Source organism: Stigmatopora nigra, unplaced genomic scaffold (genome assembly GCF_051989575.1).
Source record: "Stigmatopora nigra isolate UIUO_SnigA unplaced genomic scaffold, RoL_Snig_1.1 HiC_scaffold_93, whole genome shotgun sequence".
Lineage (NCBI taxonomy): Eukaryota > Metazoa > Chordata > Actinopteri > Syngnathiformes > Syngnathidae > Stigmatopora > Stigmatopora nigra.
This window is the reverse complement of record NW_027551662.1, coordinates 1,701-23,692: the sequence shown is the minus strand read 5'-3', so window position 1 is coordinate 23,692 and position 21,992 is coordinate 1,701. Positions and strand designations below refer to the sequence as shown.

The following is a 21,992-nucleotide window of genomic DNA, read 5'->3' as shown; positions in this document are numbered from 1 at the left end:
CCCCTTAGGTCCGACGCCGCCATCCTTTTGGTCATCCCGGCGTTTCCATCTCTTGACCACCGCTGCTCTTTTCCGGTTTAAAGGCACCCCCTCCCCGCCTTCGGCGCCTCGTATCACCGACACGAACGGCGACAGCATCGCCTTGGCCTGGTCTCGTCCCGCCGAAGACGGAGGGGCCGACGTCTTGGGCTACCTGCTGGAGATGCAGGAGTCCGGAACGGAGGAGTGGACCAGGGCCCACCAGAAAACGCTGCGCACCTCCGAGCACACGGTGACCGGACTTTGCTCGGGGAAGAAGTATCGCTTCAGAGCGGCCGGCGTCAACATCAACGGCGCCGGAGACTTCAGCGAGCACAGCGCCGAGACCGAGCCGGCCGAGAGGATCGGTACGTGGCCCGTCCGGGCCGGGGAAGAAAGGCCTCGGAACGACCGGAAGTGGGACGCCGTTAGATACCGGCGTTCCATTTGCCGTGACGCCAAGTAGTCGAGTAGCTGGCTCAACTGACCTCATTTGACCTCCGCCCAACAGAAACGCCCGACTTTGACCTGCCCGACGACTTGAAAAAGACCGTCTGCCTGCGTGCCGGCGGCTCCCTCCGCCTCTCTGTTAACGTTAGCGGGCGTCCCGCGCCGACCGTGGCCTGGACCAAGCCGGGCGTCGATCTGAACAACCGGGGCTTCGTGGAGGTCACGCGCAAGTCCACCACGCTCATCGTGGACAAGGTCCACCGCTACGACGCGGGCAAATACACGCTGGTCGCCGAGAACTCTGCCGGGAAGCGGGAAGTCTTTGTGGTGGTCAAAGTCTACGGTGAGCCATCGCCGTCCCTCGTCCGAATGCCGTCGTGGCCGTCCCGGCACTCCTCGGCCGACGACAAACTCTGAATCCTTCCAGACACGCCGGGACCGACGGGAGCCATCCAGGTCAAGGAATTGACCAGAGAAGCCGCCACCATCACCTGGGAAGCGCCCACCGTGGACGGCGGGGCGCCCGTCAACAACTACATCATCGAGAGGCGCGAGGCATCCATGAGGGCCTACAAGACGGTGACCTCCAAGTGCAGCAAGACCTGCTTCAAAATCCAAGGCCTGCTGGAGGGCACGCTGTACTACTTCCGAGTCCTCCCGGAAAACATATACGGCGTGGGCGAGCCTCGCGAGACCCCGGACGTGGTCCTGGTTTGCGAGGTCCCTCACCCGCCGGCAAAACTGGAGGTGACGGACGTGACCAAGAGCAGCGTTTCCTTGGCCTGGGAGAAGCCTGAGCACGACGGGGGCAGCAGAGTGACCGCCTACGTCCTGGAGGCCTGCCAGTTTGGCGGCGACAAATGGATGAAGGTGGCCTCGCTGAAGATGACCGACTTTGAGCACACGGTGGAGAAGCTGAACGAGAAGGAGCAGTACTCCTTCCGAATCAAAGCCGTCAACAGCCGAGGTGCCAGCCAGGCCAAGGAGCTGGTGGCGCCCGTGACCGTGCAAGAGCAAAGAGGTGAGCGCTGGGGTGAACCCCAAATCTTTACTGGCTCTCTGCAGTCCTTGGCCTTTTTTTTTGTAATCCTTTGATTTGTCTCTGCCAGTCATGCCCGCAGTGGATTTCAGCAGCCTCCCCCAGAAGAGCATTCACGTGCTGGCCGGCAAGACGCTGGAGCTCCACCTGCCCATCGTCGGCAGGCCTCCCCCGTCCTGCCTCTGGTTCCTCGGTGAGGACAGGATCAAAATCTCCGAGCGTGTCAAGATCCAGAGCGGCGGCAAGTTTTCCAAACTCACCGTCTCGGACGTAACCATCGACGACACCGGCGACTACGCCCTGGAGCTGAAGAACGCCGTCGGGGTCACCACCGAGGTCGTCCGAGTTGTCGTCCTCTGTAAGGAAAGCTTTCTTCATTTGTCGTAACCCGAGCCGGACGTGGCGCCGGCTTTGGGACGAGCGGGTGGCTTGGAACTGACGGAATATCCTCCCTTCTCAGCCAAACCCGACCAACCCCAAGGAGCCATCCGATTGGACGAGATCGACGCCACCTCCGTCACCTGTAGCTGGGATCCCCCTCTCAGGGACGGCGGGGCTCCCGTCAGCGGCTACGTGGTGGAGCAGCGAGATGCCCACCGACCGGGCTGGGTGCCCATTTGTGGGTCGGTCAGCCGACCCACCTTCAAATTTCACAACCTGATCGAGGGAGACGAGTACGTCTTCCGCGCGGCCGCCTTCAATGGCTACGGCGTGGGGGATTTCTCGCAGTCTGACATCGTCACCTGCAAGAGCTTGACAAGTAAGTGCTCCGACACCCCTTTTGGGAGGGGGCAGGCTCACGGTAGCCCGTTCACCCACCTGACACCGACCGGTAGACAGCAGGGCTGTGGAGAGAAAAATGCGTCCTTATGGTACCACGTGCGTCGTGCGTAACCCCCTTAACCCGCTGCCCTCCAAGCTAGGCGTGGACAGAAGCCAACCCGCTGTCCATCTTCAACAGATGTTTCCGGATCTCCCGGACGACCCACCGTCTTTGACGTTTCACGCGACGGAATGACCGTGGCGTGGAACCCGCCGGAAGAGGACGGCGGACTGGAGGTTTCCGGTTATATCATTGAGCGCAAAGAAGTCAGGTCTGACAGATGGGTGCGAGCCAACAGGAATCCCATCACCATGACCAGATACCGCTCGACAGAGTTAACTGAAAGTCTGGAGTACGAGCACAGAATTCTGGCCGTCAACGCCCGCGGAATAAGCAAACCGAGTTTGCCTTCCAAACCGGCGGTGGCAGCGGATCCCATTGGTGAGAGCCCAAATCCCCCCCGTCTCATTGAAAGAATCTGGTGGGAGTCGGTAAAAAAAAGAAGGATTTTGCACTCCAAAAATGTGAGTTTTTTTTTTGTTTCCTCGGTCAGATCCACCCGGTTGTCCGCAGAACCCTCGGATTACAGAAACCACCAAGTCGTCCGTATCGTTGGCCTGGAGTCCCCCCGATGACGAGGGAGACGCAAAAGTGGACGGCTACCTGATCGAGATGCAGAAGGCGGGCACCGTGGCTTGGCTCAAATGCAACACCACTCCGTCTCTGATTTGCGAGTACACTTTGTCCAACATGCCGCAAGGAGAGCAGTTCAAATTCCGAGTGCTGGCCTGCAACGCCGGCGGTTGCGGCGAGGCCGCCGAAGTACCCGGGACCGTCTCGGTCACCGAGATGTCGGGTGAGCCGGCGCGCCGGGCACCGTCCGAACGCCTGGTCTTCGGACAGCTGGGCCAAAAGTCTCACGCCTTGTTTTGCTCCCACAGAACCTCCCGATTATGAACTGGAGCTGAAATACAAGGATGTGTACGTGGTTCGCCACGGCGGCGTGGTCCGGCTCTCCCTCCCCGTCAAGGGAAAACCTCCCCCGAATTGCTCGTGGTCCAAGGACGGCGCGGTCGTGTCCAACAGGGCCATGGTGGCGCACACCGAGGACACCAGCGAACTGGTGATCAAAGGGGCCGAGAGGACCGACTCGGGTGTTTACGAGCTCCTCCTCCAGAACCAAGTGGGCAAGAAGAAGGCCCAAATTAAGGTCAACGTCATCGGCCGCCCCGGCGCCGCCGAAGGACCGTTGACCTACGAGGAAATCCAGGCAAACTCGGTGAAATTGTCCTGGGGGGTGCCCGGCGACAACGGCGGCGCCGAGATACTGGGCTACATCGTGGAACGGAGGGAGGTGTGCAGGAACGCCTGGTACACCGTGGACGGCAGGGTGACCGATACTCAGCTAGTGGTCAAAGGTCTGAAGGAGGGGACAGAATACCACTTCAAGGTTACCGCCGAGAACACTTACGGCATCGGTCCCTCTCTCAAGTCGGCGCAGCCGCTGGTTCCCCGGACTCCGCTCTGTAAGTATAGAGTAGAAGTGAATCACCGTGAGTCCCGTGAGTCGTTGACGTCTGCTCTGCCAAACAGGCCCGCCGGAACCCTCCGGCGCTCCGCCCGAGATCATGGATTTCACCAAGAACTCGGTGGCACTGGCCTGGTCCCGACCAAAGGACGACGGGGGTTCTCGCGTCACGGGTTACTACTTGGAGTACAAGGAGGTGGCCTCCGAGCAATGGCGCCGTCACTCCGCCAGGATTCTCTCCACCATGTTCACGCTGTCCGGACTCACAGAGGACGTGGACTATCATTTCCGCGTGGTCGCCCTCAACGATATCGGCGAGAGCGAGGCCGGACCCGCCTCCGATTCCGTCGTGTGCAAAGATCCCTTCGGTGAGTACCGCTCCCACGTGCCAAGTGGCGGACTAAGCCTAGAGCACGTCCGCTAGAATGTATTACAAAATGTTTTTTTTTTTGTTTGTTTTTTTGCAGATAAGCCGAGCCAGCCGGGCGAAATTGATACGACGCAAGTGACCAACAACACCATAAGCATTCACTGGCAAGCTCCAGAATGTGACGGTGGGAAGGAGGTCCTGGGATACTGGCTGGAATGTAGGAAGTCCACCGAAAGTAGCTGGCAGAAATGCAACAAGCAGAGGCTGAAAGAACAGGAGTTCACCATGCGCGGTCTGTCCGAAGCCACCGAATACGAGTTCAGAGTGTATGCCGAGAACGAGACGGGAATGAGCAGACCACGACGAAGCGCCGCTTGCGTCAAGACCAAACTGAGCGGTGCGTATAATAACCCCCGCGGCGGAGACGGTGCCGTGGGCAGGCGTCACGACAACGAGCTGACAGTTAACATTCGGTTTCTGCCCCCCCCTCCCCCCCGTCCGCATGGCCCGCACAGGTGAAACCAAACCCAGTCTCAGAAAGGAAATGGACGAAGTCACCGAAAAACTGGGCCAGCCCGCCGTCATGAAGTGCCAGATTATCGGCAGGCCCATGCCCGAGATCCGGTGGTACCACGCGGGCAAGGAGATTGCCGAGTCGCGCAAATACGAGATGAGCTCCGACGGCCGCAACCACTCCCTTTCCATCACGACCGACCGACAGGAGGACGAGGGAGCGTACACCTGCAAGGCCAGCAATGATGCCGGAGAAGCGGAAAGCACGGGAACGCTGGTCTTGGAAGCGGCTGCGGCCTTCAGCGCCGACCACCCGCTCAAGAGCACCTACTACGCCGGTCTGGGAACGACCCTTCGCATCCACGCCGCCTACGTTGGCCGCCCCGTGCCCAAGATTACGTGGCTCCACGAAGCCAAGACCCTGGAGGACTCGGACGACATTAGCATCGAGAGCACCGAGCATTACACCCACCTGGTCATCAAGAACGTGCAGCGCAGAGTCCACGGAGGAAAATACAGGATCCGACTGCACAACCACTTTGGCCGGGCCGACGCCGCCTTCGACGTGGAAATCCACGGTACGTGGCCGCCGTTACATTCCAGAGTCGCCCTGGTTGCATTCCAGAGTGGCCGCCGCTGACCACGCCGATTGCGTTTGTCGCGCAGACAAGCCTGACGCGCCCCAGGGTCCCATCGTTCTGGAGGCCCTCCTGAAGAACTCGGTGATCATCGGCTGGAAGGTCCCCAAGGACGACGGGGGTTGCACTGTCACCAACTACATCGTGGAGAAGCGCCAAGACAGGGAAGGAAGCCAGTGGGAGTTGGTGTCCTCCTCGGTGAACGGCACGTCTTGCCGGGTGCCCAACCTTACTGACAGCTGCCAGTATTTCTTCCGGGTCTATGCCCAGAATCGCTATGGCAACAGCAACCCCCTGGAACTGGCCTCGCCTATTGTCATCAAGACCCAATTGGGTGCGTTCGCGTCGGGCAAAAGGAAAATAGTTTCAAAAAAAAAAAAAAAAAAAAAAAAAAAAAAGCCAGGACAAACCGTGGCCTGTTTGACTGACCAACGGCTGTCGTTTTTCCACAGAGAAACCATCTGCGCCTCTGGCAGTGGTGGTTTCTGCCATCACCAAGGACTCTGCGTGCTTTCCTGGAAGCCTCCGCTCAGCGACGGCGGCTCCAAAATCAAGAGCTATTGCCTGGAGAAGAAGCAAAAGAAGGACAAGAAGGAATGGGGCGAATGGACGCCCGTGACCACGGGCGAGATCAAACAGACGGTCTTCTCCGTCAAGCATTTGTCGGAGGGCGCCGAGTACGTGTTCCGGGTCAAGTGCGAGAACCTCGGGGGACAGAGTGACTACAGCGAGGAGAGTGGCGCCATCGTGCCGGCCACGGCCGTCGACGTCCGCGCGCCCGCTTTCAAGGAGGAGCTGAGGAACATGAGCGTGAAGTACAAGAGCAACGCCACGCTGGTCTGCAAGATCACGGGACAACCCAACCCCGTGATCAAATGGTTCCGACGAGGAAAGGAGATGTGTTCGGATGGAACCAAGATCAAGATCCAGGAATTCAAGGGAGGTTACCACCAATTGGTCGTCGCCCAAGCTGACGAGGAGGACTCCACCGTCTACCAGATCAGGGCCACTAACCAAGGAGGGTCCATTTGCGCTACCGTCTCTCTGGATGTCGAAGGTAAGCACACCAGTCACTAGTGCATTCTGTTTCTCTCTCTCTCTCTCTCTCTGTCTCTCTCTCTCTCTGTCTCTCTCTCTGTCTCTCTCTCTCTCTGTCTCTCTCTCTCTCTCTCTCTCTCTGTCTCTCTCTCTCTCTCTCTCTCTCTCTCTCTCTTTCTCTCTCTCTCTGTCTACACCTTTCCCCGGCGGTCTCCGGCCAATGCTTCTTGGCCCGGCGCGTTGTTCTCCTCGCATTGACCGCCTCTTTTTTCTCTGTGAGCAGTTCCTGCTAAGATCAACCTCCCCAAGAACCTGAAGGACAAAGAAGCTATTCCTGCCCTGCGAGGAGAGATGGTCAACATCAAGATACCTTTCGGAGGCAAACCGGATCCGGTCATCACCTGGCAGAAGGGGCAAGATCTCATCGACAGCAACGGCCACTACCAAGTCATCGTCACGCGATCCTTCACTTCTCTGCTCTTCCCCAACGGCGTGGAGAAGAAGGACGCCGGCTTTTACATCGTCTGCGCCAAGAACCGATTTGGAATCGATCAGCAGACGGTGGAGCTGGATGTGGCGGATGTGCCCGACGCCCCCAGGGGCGTCCAAGCCAGCGACGTCTCCAGAGACTCGGTGACCCTGAACTGGGTGGCTCCGGCCAACGACGGCGGCAGCAAGGTCGTCAGCTACGTCATCGAGAAGTGCCCCACCACCTCGGAGCGGTGGGAGCGCGTGGCTCAATCTCGCGACACCCGCTACACGGTGGTGGGCCTCTTCGGAGGGACCGGCTACCAGTTCAGGGTCATCGCCGAGAACAAGTTTGGACAGAGCGCGCCGTCCGAGGCCGGCGGCCCCGTCGTGACCAAGGAGGACAAATCCAGGGTGCTGCTGTACGACAGGGAGGTGGACGAGGCGGGGCACGTTCCCGGGGGCAAAGCGCCGCACTCGGACGCAAAGAACCTGCACGGCAAATTCGCCATCGCCGAAGAGCTGGGGAGGGGTCAGTTTGCCATCGTCCACCGTTGCGTGAGCGTCGGCTCCGACAAGACCTACATGGCCAAATTCGTCAAGGTCCGGGGTGCCGATCAGGCCCTGGTCAAGAAGGAAATTGCCACGCTCAACCTGGCCAGGCACGCCAACTTCCTCCTCCTCCACGAGTCCTTTGAGAGCCCCGAGGAGCTGGTGATGATCTATGACTTTGTCTCGGGCGCGGACATCTTCGAGCGCCTCCACGCCGCCGACTTTGAGCTCAACGAGCGAGAAATTGCCAATTACCTGCGGCAGATTTGCTCGGCCCTGCACTTCCTGCACGCTCAGAGCTACGGGCATTTCGACGTCCGCCCCGAGAACGTGGTGTACGAGACCAGAAGCGGCAGCCGCGTCAAAATCATCGAGTTGGGCCAGTCCAGGCACCTGACGCCCGGAGAGCAGATCAAGATCCAGTACACCACCGCCGAGTACGCCGCCCCCGAGATCCACCGTGGCGATGCCGTGAGCGCCGTCACCGACATGTGGTCGGTGGGCGTCCTGGCCTACGTGCTCCTCTGCGGGCTCAACCCCCTTGCGGCCGAGACCCACCAGCAGATGATCGACAACATTTCCAACGCCGCCTACGGTTACGACGACGAATCCTTCCAGCGAGTCAGCGTGGAAGCCATGGACTTTACGTACCGCCTGATGACCAAAGAGCGCAAGCACCGCATGACCTCCGCCGAGGCGCTGGCGCACCCGTGGCTCTCCGCCCCTCCGGAAAGTCTGAGCGGGAGAAGCATCCCCAGCGACAGACACGGGCGGTACTACCGGGCCGCCGCCAAGAAGGAATGGAGCACGGTGGTTTCGGCGGCCCGTGTGGCCAGCGGTGGCTCGGTCAGATCCCAACGCGGAGTGCTGGTGGCCAAGGTGAAGATCGCCCCCTTCGAGCACGGACCGGTGGGAGGCCAGCTGGGCCACCGGGCGGCCGCCGAGGGCGACGACGTCAAGTTCGTCTGCAACATCGACAACTACGACGGCGCCACCGAAGTCACTTGGTACTGCGGCGTCAGGCAGCTGGAAGCCGGCGACAAGTACGCCGTCCACTACGAGGACGGCACGGCCACCCTGACCGTAGCCGGCGTGACCAGGGCCGACGACGGCACGTACAGGTGCAAGGTGGTCAACGAGTACGGCGAAGACAGCGTCTACGGCGAGCTGTTTGTGGACGGCGTCCGCTCCTACCGCCGCTTCTTCACCGCCCGCGCCGTCAAGAGGACCAAGCGGCGAATGGACGCGGCCCGAATGCTTCAGAAGCCGCCCGAGTTCACCCTGCCCCTTGTCAACCACCGGGCCCACGTGGGCGAGGACGTGCGCTTCAGCGTGACCGTCACCGTGCACCCCGAGCCCCGTGTGACCTGGCACAAGTCGGGCCAGAGGCTGATCCCGGGAGAGGACGACAAAAAGTACACCTTCCTCAGCGACAAGGGCCTGTACCAGCTCATCGTCCGCGCGGCGGACCACGACGACGACGGCGAATACAGCGTGACGGCCCGCAACAAGTACGGGGACGACAGCTGCAAGGCCCATCTCACCGTGGTCCCTCGGCCCAAACCGGCCGACCTCACCCTCAGGCCCATGTTCAAGCGTCTCCTGGCCAACGTGGAGTGCAAGGAAGGCCAGGAAGTTCGCTTCGAGATCCGGGTGTCGGGTCGCCCCGCACTCAAGTGGGAAAAGGACGGCGCGCCCGTGGCCTTCGGCCCGTCAATCCAACTGGTCCACGAAGGCTTGGATTACTTCATTCTACACGTGAGGGACACTCTGCCCGAAGACTCGGGCCTGTACAGGGTGACCGCCACCAATTCGGCCGGATCGGCCAGTTGCCAGGCCACGCTTCGGGTGGAACGGGTCGCTCGCGTTAAGAGGGACGACGAGAGCGCACCGAGGCAGGATCCGGGCTGGGCTCAAAAGGAAGCGCTGGACAAGAAGGTGCGGCTTCATCAGATTTTGACCGACACCGTGGTCCTCCCTCTGCCGCCGGCCGCGGCGCAGGCGGTCAGGGAGGCGGCCACCGCCTACAAGCCCGCCGTGGCTACTAAGAAGAGCGAAAAGACCCAGGCCCAGGTGAAGCTGGAGAAAGCGGAGAGAAAGAAACGGGCCGACGAGAAGAGACTGCGCATGCCCTACGACGTGCCGGCGCCGCGGCCCCTCGACCCGCTGCCGCTGGAAGAGGACATGGAGATCAAACACTTCCGCCCTCTCTCCGACATGAAGTGGTACAGGAAACTCAGGGACCAGTACGAGTTCCCCGAGCCCCTGGAGAAAGTCCAACGCAAGAGGATGAAGCCGATTCGTCTCTCCAGGTGGGAGCGCTTCTACGAGGTGCCCGTGAGGATCAAAGACCAGTACAAGCCAAAGTGGCGCATCCCCTCGGCCACCCGGGACGACCTGGAGACGGTCAGGCCCTCCAGGCGCCGCACGCCTTCCCCAGGAACCGACTTCTACCGCCGAGTGCGAAGAAGGTCGCTGGGCGACCTGTCGGACGAGGAGCTGCTGCTGCTGCCGGTCGGCCAATATCGGTCCGTCAAGAGGACGGAGGAGGAGCGCCTTCGCCTGGAGGCGGGAGAGCCGGAGCTCGGCTACTCGGCCTCCCCGCCCGGCCTGAGCCCCGTGCGCTTCCGAGCGTCGTCGCCCGTCAGGGTGCGCGCCGTCGTCGACCGGGAGACGGAAGCCGGCCCCAGCTACCAATCCTACCGAATTCCTTCCAAATACGAAGCCGGCCCCAGCTTCCTCGACCTGCGTCAGCGCCACGACAAGGCCACGTACAAGCCTCCCGGACAGAAGCAGAGAGTGTACGAAGACAGAGAGGATCAGGAGCTACTCCGACCTCACGCCACCGCCCACAGAATCACCACCTACAAGAGCCAACTCAAGCGAATGGAGTTGGAGGAGAAGAGCCAAAGTTTTCAAAAGGACACCCGCCGCGTGGCGGCGGCGGCGTCGGCGGCGGCAAGAGCTTCGGAGGCAAGAGCTTCGGAGGCCACCTGGTCCGAGCACGTGCCGTTTCACGCCGCCGAATATATCCCCAAAGTTGTCAAGAAGCTCCCCGAGGCGGAGAGCGAAACTCCCCGCTGGGAAAAGCCGCTGGTGTCGGAGTCTGCCTTGCCCCAGGTGGATTTTCTCTCCCGCTACGAGGAGAGAAAGCAGACGCTCAGGTCTGAGCGGAGATGCGTCCAGCCAACGCCGGAGTCTCCTTTCAGCCTGGACCACGTCCCGCGCATGGGCATCCGCTTGCGCTCTCAGCGCGTGGCCGCCGGTTCCGACGCCCGTTTCACCCTCAACGTCCAAGCCAAACCGGAGCCCAGAGTCAAGTGGTTTCACGACGGCAAAGATGTGGTGCCGGGCGCCAAATACCGCATCGCCAACTCGGGCGGACTGCTGACGCTCCAGATCAACGACTGCGTGACCACAGACGCCGGCACCTACTCGGTGGTGTGCGGAAACATCAAAGGGGAGATCTCCGACAGCGCCACTTTGGACGTGGTGGAGAGATACGCCGCCTTCTCTTGCGCCCGCGGGGACGAGGAGCCGCCGTCATGCCGTCCCGCCGATCCCACCCGACCGGACGCCTACCACATCTCGTCGACGACCGCCGAGGAATCGCCGGCCCAATCCGTGGGGGTGGTGGAGAGAGCGCGGCCCGCCCAAATCCTGAACACGCCGCAGTCTCTGAGTGTCGAGGAGGGAGATCCCGCCAGATTCACCTGCGACCTGGACGGTGACCCGGCTCCTTCCGTGGCGTGGCTTCGCGGGGGGGTGGAGCTGGGGTCCTCTGCCCGTCACCGTGTCGTCTCCACGCGGTACGGCTCCTCCCTTGAGATCTTGTCCGTGCTGGTGTCCGACCAAGGAAGTTATACTTTAATGGCAGTAAATCCCGCCGGTAAGCAGGAAGCCCATTTTACTCTGACTGTTGGAAAATCCCAGTCCCGGCAAAAAGTGACGGCCTTCCCGAGAGTCGCCTCTCCCGAAGCCGAGTGCCCCGAACCTGTCGAGAGCGGGCGCCCGATGGAGTCTCTCTCCTCTCCTGAACCGGTCAAGACGCCGCAGCGGATCAAGTCCCCCGAACCGGTCCAAACGCCGCAACGGATCAAGTCCCCCGAACCGGTCCAAACGCCGACACGGATCAAGTCCCCCAAACCCGTCAAAACGCCGACACGGATCAAGTCCCCCGAACCCGTCAAAACGCCGACACGCATCAAGTCCCCCGAACCCGTCAAAACGCCGACACGCATCAAGTCCCCCGAACCTGTCAAAACGCCGACACGGATCAAGTCCCCCGAACCCGTCAAAACGCCGACACGCATCAAGTCCCCCGAACCGGTCAAAAGCCCGCAAAGGATGAAGTCCCCGGAGGCCGTCAAGTCACCTGGCGCCAAATCTCCGCCGCCGCCTTCCGTTGGTGAAATCAAATCATTGAAAGGAGCGGCATCGGGGTTAGGGTTCAAGGACAACTCGGGCGTGAGTATTTTCCTTTTTCTGCGCTCCAACGTTGCCAGTCGCCTCCTCCCCATTCTTCACGTGGCCCCGGTCCTTCGCAGGTTTCGGCCACATCCGACTTGACCACGAGCCGCACCGACGAGGCCTACTCTGTGGAGATACGCGGAGCGACGGCAGCGGACAGCGGAAAATGCACCGTGGAGGCCAGAAACCAGCTGGGTCAGTATTCGTCCACTTCCGCTTTCAACTTCCTCGGTAAGTAGTTACAATTGTGACGCCGCGGAAAACGTACCCGCCGGCAAACGTGCTGTTCCCATTCCCGCAGGCCATGCAGAAGAAGCCACCCAAGAGACGACACACCTGGAACAAAAAGCCGAAGCTTTCTCAACCTCTTCCGTCCAGGTGAAGACCACGGCCATGCGCTCCACCACTTTTAGCTCCACCGAGACAAAGAGCGTGCGCGTGGAAGCCTCCTCTTCTATCTCGCAGAGCCAGCGTGCAGCCGAAGGGGCGACCCGGCGCAGCACGCGTACGCCCCCTTTCCAATGAGTCGGACTTGGCATCGACGGCAATCAACATTCGTGTCCGGTCGATGCAGGAGCGGAACGGGGAGGGGGGAAAAAGAGAGAGAGAGAGAGAGAGAAAAAAAAAGAAAATTGTATTACAACTGGGAGGAACCAAAGAATTGACGCCAACTTAGCTTCTTGTAAATAGAAACTTTTTGTACCAAATTTGACATTCATGGAGTGACATTCACATTCATGGATTGACATTCACATTCATGGATTGACATTAGTCCATCGTCCAACTAGCGTCTCGAATTGTTTTGGAACACGACGACACTTTTGCAGTTCCGTGTACATAATGTATATAGCCGGATCGGACGGTTATGCCAAATGTCTGCCTTGTTATTTCTAGCAAGAATATGAAGTGAAAGAGTGAACGCAAATGCGCTTCAGCGGGGGAAAGTCCCACACGGAACGAATACCCCGGCAAGCGTGGAAACCAAATCCCTGCGCCTCAACGCTACGTTGATGTCTAAGATGGCCTCGGCGGGTGGAGCGTCTCCCCGCCAAAGTTCAATCACCGGTGAAAGCAACCTCTGCTTTTTTTGACTCGTGTCGCCATTACCGTTTCCCGCCAAGGCGAGACCCCCAGCGCCACTTGCGTCACCCTCACGTGAGAGGCCTCGGCGGATCTCACTCTTGCTTTGGCTCGGAGCGACCATTCATTTTGTGACCAGCGGAGCGCTGCTCTTTCCCCTTGACATAGTGGCGCCGCTCACGCCCGCAATGGTCCCCGGGGCCTTTCCCCAGCCTGGTTGCCCGACTATATCTGGGGCCAGTAGTGGCGTACCCTCTCGGAGGATCTGGCTCGTTAGCGTGTTTGTGTGTGTGTGTGTGTAGCTTTCAGTCGGCATTGCCTCGTGCGCCTGCCGGCGGAAGCTTTTTTTTCTTCTTCTTTTCTTTACTTGGTCCTCCTTGAGTGTTTGTTTGTCGTTTTGTTTTAATAAAGCATGATTTCAGCACCACACATTCTCTGGCCTGTTTTCTGACCAAAATACTGTGAATCACTTCTGGGTGGCGCTGTCAGGAGCGCCCAGTTTTGTCCCTCCTTGTTGGGTCCGAAATAACAGATCAACGCAATTACCAACCGTGCACCAAGGAAAAACGAGGCAGAGACTGTGTTATATTTTAAAGGCACCGGCCGGCTGAAGAGAGGTCGAGGCGCGAGGTGGTATCTCGCGCTCGGCTCAGTGGTTCTCTCGTATCTTTTCGAGGTGGAGGATGCCTTTATTGAATTTCAGCATGATGTCACGGAAAAGTACAGAAGTTGAGATTATAGGCATCATGGAAAAATACAACAGTTCAACACTGAGGCGAGTTGAGAAGATATTATAGACATCATGGAAGAGCATAAGATTAGGACAGAGATTATAGACGGGGTGTTCTTTAGAAATGCACATTATATTAAGACTCCTGTTTTAAGCAACTTCACACTCCTGGCCTGCAACGACACCAAGGAGGTCACCTCGGAGCAGGCCGCGGCGTCCTTGTCATCGGGCTCCTCTGCGTCCGGCGACGGCAACTGGACGGCCGAGGCCAAAGTCACGCTCACACCTTTCATCAACGGAGGTACGTGTGCGCCACAACACCATGTCCAGAAACCGTTACCTGCACTTTTTTTGATCAAATCATCTTTGTGTCATGAGAAAAAGCCAAGGTGGAGCCCATCTATTCGCCACGCTCATCTGTTGCTCACACGATCGTCACTGTCCCGTGTTCCCGTTAGTTTGAAGAAGTTGGTGTCAGAGAGCTGTCCTTTAACAAAGGAGGGTCTCTGACAGGGCCCCAGGGGAAACAAGTCCCAGAATATATGACAGGCTGATGATTGGCTCCAGAAGGAGGGTTTGGACATTTTATATGAAGTGCTAAATGTATACTAGAGTGATTGTTAAAAAAATATATCCACTCTCACCAGTCTGCATACCTTTCCCATTACTTACTCTGAAAATGTACATTGTTTATTATATCACCCAAGTCTTGTATACGTTCTATACATTCCACACTTATCTTGAGACCCATTATTCCTTCTTCCTAGCTGCACAAGAAACCGCAAAGATCTCAAGGCCTAGGTACTAAATCATGTTAATTAAAAGACGAGCAAGCTTTAAAAAAATCTTAATATAAAAATTCCTTTGTAACTGAAACCCACCCACACATTTTCAAATTCATGCCCACTATGAGAGAGAGAGAGTTAGCATACAAAACGTCCATTTATTTATGTATCTTTTACAGCGATTTTGAAGTGTGTTACTGTCAACTCAATCTTTAAACTCTTCAATTTATAAACAAGCAACCAAAATGTTCGGAGGTCGAGACTATAGAGATAAAATTAAACTCACTAAATGTTTTCGCTAATCATTATAATTATACTTGTTTACGAGGGGCAATGTTCTGATACTACTTGCACGTTAAATGTTATAGCCCCTACGGCCTCCGGAGTACAACCTGTATAAAATCTCGCGAGAGACTAAATAGTTCCCGCCTTTGAAGGCGGGCGCAATGACGTCACTTCCTTTTTTCGCCATGTGACTCGCAAGCAGCACAAGTTAGTGAGCTACAAATGTTTGTCCAGCTCCAAATGTTTGTCGGAAGAATTTGGACAGTGTTCATCCGTAAAAGGACGTGAGTACATTCTATCATAATAATTCTAAAGTTGGCTATTTGTATCTCTGTGTTGTACATGCGCCGCAGTTGCAATGTTGCCCGAAGCATGGGCGTGGTAGTTATTGTATTGACGACATGGCGTCCATGTCTAGTCGGCGTTTGGCGTTGAAGTATGGTAATTATCTCCTTGCAATTGATTTTTCTCTCTTTATTGCGTTTAGTGGGACGTTCTTTCGGCTTTAGTAGCATTTTAACTGGTAACCTTTTTTTGGTAGGCGTGATTGATGTCGAATTTGCCGAAGTACAACTGTGAATCTGGATAAAATCTCGCGAGAAACTAAATAGTTCCCGCATTTGAAGGCGGACACAATGACGTCACTTCCTTTTTTCGCCATGTGACTCGCGAGGAGCACGATGTTAGCGAGCTCCAAATGTTTGTCTGAAGAATTTGGACTGTGTTCATCCGTAAAAGGACGTGAGTACATTCTATCATAATAACTCTAAAGTTGGCTATTTGTATCTCTGTGTTGTACATGCGCCGCAGTTGCAATGTTGCCCAACTCGTCGGCGTAGTAGTTACTGTGTTGACCACATGGCCGCCATGTCTGGTCGGTGTCTGGCTTTCTCCTCGCAATTGATTTTCTCTTTATTTTGTTGTGTTTAGTGGGACGTTCATTCGGGTTTAGTAGCATTTTAACCTGTAACTTTTTTGATAGGCGTGTTTGACGTCGAAATTGGCGATTCAAATGTTAGCATTCCGGACGTGAGGCTTTTGTTCAAAATGGCGACTATTAAAAAAAGTTCATTCGTTCGTTCCTCTAATCTGCAATTTATTAACAAAGTAACACAGGTCTAGTGGGTTAATATTACTAAAATGTATTTAATAGTAGTGCTAAAATTATACAGATTTCGAAGGGGGAAGAGAGAGAGATATACGGACAGAGAAATGAGGGGGTAATTTATTCCCACCCTCTGAAAAACAAAAGACAGGATATTGGATTGGAAAAAACGTTTTATTTCTTCTAATTCGACATTTATTTTCAAAGTAACACAACAATAGTAGTTCAATATTACCAAAATGTGTTTACTATGAAGACCTGAATAATAGTAGGCACCAGAATAATAGTAGGCAGTGGAAAATTCCAAAAATAATGAATATTAGTAGTAGTAGTATTCCGGTGCCTACTATTATGAATTCATTTGGAATTTTCCACTCCCGACTATTATTCCAGTGCCTACTATTATTCGGGTCTTCATAGTCAAAGTAGTACAAAAATTATACAGATTTCGAAGGGGGCTGGACGTTAATTCTTTCCCACCCTCTGGGAAAAAACAACAACAGGATATTGGATTGGAAAAATGTATTCTAATCCACCATCTATTGACAATGTAACACAAAACTAGTGGTTTAATGTTATTAAAATGTGTTTTATAGTAGTCCAGATTTTTGAAGGGGGAGAGAGAGAGAGAGAGAGAGAGAGAGAGATAGATATGGACCCCAACCCACATCAACACGCTCGTTTCAAAACATTTTTTGAATAAACTTGGAAAATAAGTTTCACCTAACCTTACACTAAACAAAATTCTAATTGTGTTCTGCATTTTTATATCTTTTCCCCGGCCGACCGTGTTGGCTGTTTATCCCGCTTCCAACCTGATTTTCACCATCGATGGGCTGTTTGCTTTCATATTCCCTTCAAAATATTCTGAAAATGATGCACACAAATGTCCTCACAATGGGATAACGCACGACCACTTGCCAACGATAAGTAATATATATTCCTCGTAATAGAGATCGCTACGCCGTTTGCGCTGAGTGACGGGGGGAAAAACACTGTTCTACACGAAAGAGATGCAGCAAAAAAGACTAGTGCGCTATAATCATAAACGGCTACATGTCTTGCTTTCGCGTATCTCGAAATTGGTCTTGTATCTAGAGATTATTTGCTCGAAATTTTACTCGTATCTCCACTTGCTCGTATGTCGAGCTACCACTATATATTGTCAATTTTAAATGATAATATATATTGTTGTGCCTTGTATTTTTTTCAAAGTAAAAAGTACTCAGGCAACACGTTCTCAATCCATACCACTTTACAGGTTCTTCTGGGCGCCAACGCAAGTTGTCTCAAGATGTCGTCTTATGTAAGTTTCTTCTAATTGATTTGACTTTTAATTGACTATAACCCTAACCCTGAAACTAGTTTATTTGTAGGCAAGATTAATGACATAACCCGCAATTGGTCTTGAAAACGAAAATGCCTCCCATACGCTTTGATTTAAAAAATATTTCCCATTAATATGGTCTCTTCCTGCCATCTTGTGGCTGTTTTGAAGAAGTTTACCATACAATTATTTTCCCGACCAAAAACTCAGCCACACCGTCTTTGATTTTGAAAAATACTTCCCAGTAATATGATCTCTTGCTGCCATCTTGTGGCCGTTTGGAAAAAGTGCACCCTGCAATTATTTTTTTCCGACCCAAAAACCCTGCAATATTGTCCAGTAATGTGGCGCCCCAAAAGAGGTGACCCCCCACCACACACACACAGTCGGTCATTAAAAGGCTTTCGGTTTATAGGTGATAGATGGCACTTTTTTCCCCCATTTTGTCATCCAGAGTGGGACGAGTTGTCGTCAGACGAAGAATTTAAAGACCGGGACGATTCCCGGTAGGCGTGCCGGGAGGCCGTCTATCCATCTGTTTTCCAGGGAAGTTGGAACCAACATCTCCCCCCTCCCCACAGGTCATTTGCCACTTTGATCAACAAGGTGAACCGAGCCCTGCCTGTCTTCAACAAGGTATTCACCGGGCGTGCCGAGGTCCTCTGGCAGCACGTGGTGAAGCTCCGAGCCCTGGCCGGCCACCTGGCCACCTTCCACCAGAAGGCCAAAGTAGCCGGCGTGACGGCCATCGCCGGCCTCGCCCTGGCGCCCTTCACCTTTGGGGCCTCGCTCATCGCCACGGCCGGAGGGGTCAGACCGGCTTCCGCCAGCATCTCGGCCAACGTCAATATCCCCGACCGCCCCCTTTCTCCTCCCCCCGACCGCCGCCTCTTCCCTCTACACCCCCCTCTCCCTCCTCTTCCCCTCCCCCCTCTCCCTCCTCTTCCCGTCCCTCCTCTTCTTCCTCTTCCCCTCCCTCCTCTTCCCCTCCCCCTCTTCTTCCTCTTCCTCCTCTTTCTTTCTCTCTCGCTCTCGCTCTGTTTTTTTCTCTTCGCTCGCTCTCTCGCTCGCTCTCTCGCTCGCTCTCTCGCTCGCTCTCTCGCTCGCTCTCTCGCACGCTCTCTCGCTCGCTCTCTCGCTCGCTCGCTCTCTCGCTCGCTCGCTCTCTCGCTCGCTCTCTCGCTCGCTCTCTCGCTCGCTCTCTCGCTCGCTCTCTCGCTCTCTCTCTCTCTCGCTCGCTCTCTCGCTCGCGCTCTGTTTTTTTCTCTCTCTCGCGCTCGCTCGTTCGCTCTCTTGCGCTCGCTCGTTCGCTCTCTTGCGCTCGCTCGTTCGCTCTCTTGCGCCCTCTGTCTCGCGCTCTCTAGCGCCCCCTGTCTCGCGCTCTCTAGCGCCCTCTGTCTCGCGCTCTCTAGCGCCCTCTGTCTCGCGCTCTCTAGCGCCCTCTGTCTCGCGCTCTCTAGCGCCCTCTGTCTCGCGCTCTCTAGCGCCCTCTGTCTCGCCCTCTGTCTCGCCCTCTGTCTAGCGCCCTCTGTCTCGCCCTCTGTCTCGCCCTCTGTCTAGCGCCCTCTGTCTCACCCTCTGTCTAGCGCCCTCTGTCTCGCGCTCTCTAGCGCCCTCTGTCTCGCGCTCTCTCGCGCTCTCTAGCGCCCTCTCGCGCCCTCTGTTTCGCGCTCTCTAGCGCCCTCTGTCTCGCGCTCTCTAGCGCCCCCTGTCTCGCGCTCTCTAGCGCCCTCTGTCTCGCGCTCTCTAGCGCCCTCTGTCTCGCGCTCTCTAGCGCCCTTTGTCTCGCGCTCTCTAGCGCCCTCTGTCTCGCGCTCTCTAGCGCCCTCTGTCTCGCGCTCTCTAGCGCCCTCTGTCTCGCGCTCTCTAGCGCCCTCTGTCTCGCGCTCTCTAGCGCCCTCTGTCTCGCGCTCTCTAGCGCCCTCTGTCTCGCGCTCTCTAGCGCCCTCTGTCTCGCGCTCTCTAGCGCCCTCTGTCTCGCGCTCTCTAGCGCCCTCTGTCTCGCGCTCTCTAGCGCCCTCTTGTCTCGCGCTCTCTAGCGCCCTCTTGTCTCGCGCTCTCTAGCGCCCTCTTGTCTCGCGCTCTCTAGCGCCCTCTTGTCTCGCGCTCTCTAGCGCCCTCTTGTCTCGCGCTCTCTAGCGCCCTCTTGTCTCGCGCTCTCTAGAGCCCTCTTGTCTCGCGCTCTCTAGCGCCCTCTTGTCTCGCGCTCTCTAGCGCCCTCTTGTCTTGCGCTCTCTAGCGCCCTCTTGTCTCGCGCTCTCTAGCGCCCTCTGTCTCGCGCTCTCTAGCGCCCTCTGTCTCGCGCTCTCTAGCGCCCTATGTCTCGCGCTCTCTAGCGCCCTCTGTCTCGCGCTCTCTAGCGCCCTCTGTCTCGCGCTCTCTAGCGCCCTCTGTCTCGCGCTCTCTAGCGCCCTCTTGTCTCGCGCTCTCTAGCGCCCTCTTGTCTCGCGCTCTCTGTCTCGCGCTCTCTGTCTCGCGCTCTCTGTCTCGCGCTCTCTGTCTCGCGCTCTCTGTCTCGCGCTCTCTGTCTCGCGCTCTCTGTCTCGCGCTCTCTGTCTCGCGCTCTCTGTCTCGCGCTCTCTGTCTCGCGCTCTCTGTCTCGCGCTCTCTGTCTCGCGCTCTCTGTCTCGCGCTCTCTAGCGCCCTCTGTCTCGCGCTCTCTAGCGCCCTCTGTCTCGCGCTCTCTAGCGCCCTCTGTCTCGCGCTCTCTAGCGCCCTCTGTCTCGCGCTCTCTAGCGCCCTCTGTCTCGCGCTCTCTAGCGCCCTCTGTCTCGCGCTCTCTAGCGCCCTCTTGTCTCGCGCTCTCTAGCGCCCTCTTGTCTCGCGCTCTCTGTCTCGCGCTCTGTCTCGCGCTCTCTGTCTCGCGCTCTCTGTCTCGCGCTCTCTGTCTCGCGCTCTCTGTCTCGCGCTCTCTGTCTCGCGCTCTCTGTCTCGCGCTCTCTGTCTCGCCCTCTGTCTCGCGCTCTCTGTCTCGCGCTCTCTGTCTCGCGCTCTCTGTCTCGCGCTCTCTGTCTCGCGCTCTCTGTCTCGCGCTCTCTGTCTCGCGCTCTCTGTCTCGCGCTCTCTGTCTCGCGCTCTCTGTCTCGCGCTCTCTGTCTCGCGCCCTCTGTCTCGCGCCCTCTGTCTCGCGCCCTCTGTCTCGCGCCCTCTGTCTCGCGCCCTCTGTCTCGCGCCCTCTGTCTCGCGCCCTCTGTCTCGCGCCCTCTGTCTCGCGCCCTCTGTCTCGCGCCCTCTGTCTCGCGCCCTCTGTCTCGCGCCCTCTGTCTCGCGCCCTCTGTCTCGCGCCCTCTGTCTCGCGCCCTCTGTCTCGCGCCCTCTGTCTCGCGCCCTCTGTCTCGCGCCCTCTGTCTCGCGCCCTCTGTCTCGCGCCCTCTGTCTCGCGCCCTCTGTCTCGCGCCCTCTGTCTCGCGCCCTCTGTCTCGCGCCCTCTGTCTCGCGCCCTCTGTCTCGCGCCCTCTGTCTCGCGCCCTCTGTCTCGCCCTCTCTGTCTCGCGCCCTCTGTCTCGCCCTCTCTGTCTCGCCCTCTCTGTCTCGCCCTCTCTGTCTCGCCCTCTCTGTCTCGCCCTCTCTGTCTCGCCCTCTCTGTCTCGCCCTCTCTGTCTCGCCCTCTCTGTCTCGCCCTCTCTGTCTCGCCCTCTCTGTCTCGCCCTCTCTGTCTCGCCCTCTCTGTCTCGCCCTCTCTGTCTCGCCCTCTCTGTCTCGCCCTCTCTGTCTCGCCCTCTCTGTCTCGCCCTCTCTGTCTCGCCCTCTCTGTCTCGCCCTCTCTGTCTCGCCCTCTCTGTCTCGCCCTCTCTGTCTCGCCCTCTCTGTCTCGCCCTCTCTGTCTCGCCCTCTCTGTCTCGCCCTCTCTGTCTCGCCCTCTCTGTCTCGCCCTCTCTGTCTCGCCCTCTCTGTCTCGCCCTCTCTGTCTCGCCCTCTCTGTCTCGCCCTCTCTGTCTCGCCCTCTCTGTCTCGCCCTCTCTGTCTCGCCCTCTCTGTCTCGCCCTCTCTGTCTCGCCCTCTCTGTCTCGCCCTCTCTGTCTCGCCCTCTCTGTCTCGCCCTCTCTGTCTCGCCCTCTAGCGTCCTCTGGCGCCCTCTAGCGTCCTCTAGCGCCCTCTAGCGCCCTCTAGCGTCCTCTAGCGCCCCCTGTCTCGCGCTCTCTAGCGCCCTCTGTCTCGCGCGCTCTAGCGCCTTCTGTCTCGCGCGCTCTAGCGCCTTCTGTCTCGCGCGCTCTAGCGCCCTCTGTCTCGCGCTCTCTAGCGCCCTCTGTCTCGCGCTCTCTAGCGCCCTCTGTCTCGCGCTCTCTAGCGCCCTCTGTCTCGCGCCCTCTAGCGCCCTCTGTCTCGCGCCCTCTAGCGCCCTCTGTCTCGCGCCCTCTAGCGCCCTCTGTCTCGCGCCCTCTAGCGCCCTCTGTCTCGCGCCCTCTAGCGCCCTCTGTCTCGCGCCCTCTAGCGCCCTCTGTCTCGCGCCCTCTAGCGCCCTCTGTCTCGCGCCCTCTAGCGCCCTCTGTCTCGCGCCCTCTAGCGCCCTCTGTCTCGCGCCCTCTAGCGCCCTCTGTCTCGCGCCCTCTGTCTCGCGCCCTCTGTCTCGCGCCCTCTGTCTCGCGCCCTCTGTCTCGCGCCCTCTGTCTCGCGCCCTCTGTCTCGCGCCCTCTTGTCTCGCGCCCTCTTGTCTCGCGCCCTCTTGTCTCGCGCCCTCTTGTCTCGCGCCCTCTTGTCTCGCGCCCTCTTGTCTCGCGCCCTCTTGTCTCGCGCCCTCTTGTCTCGCGCCCTCTTGTCTCGCGCCCTCTTGTC

The 21,992-nt window shown here is 57.6% G+C and overlaps 1 protein-coding gene and 1 pseudogene across 1 annotated transcript; both read left to right on the top strand.

Moving 5' to 3' along the window:
• Positions 1–13,346, top strand: part of LOC144193140 (titin-like) — a 39,148-nt pseudogene extending 25,802 nt beyond the window's left edge.
• Positions 13,347–14,942: 1,596 nt separating this feature from the next.
• LOC144193141 (uncharacterized) lies at positions 14,943–18,296 on the top strand (the record flags this gene model as incomplete). The annotated part of the gene is made up of 3 exons (XM_077711952.1): positions 14,943–15,071; positions 17,154–17,198; positions 17,801–18,296. Coding segments are annotated over exons 1-3 (603 nt in total), but the record flags the coding sequence as incomplete, so codon positions are not given.
• Positions 18,297–21,992: the final 3,696 nt, after the last annotated feature.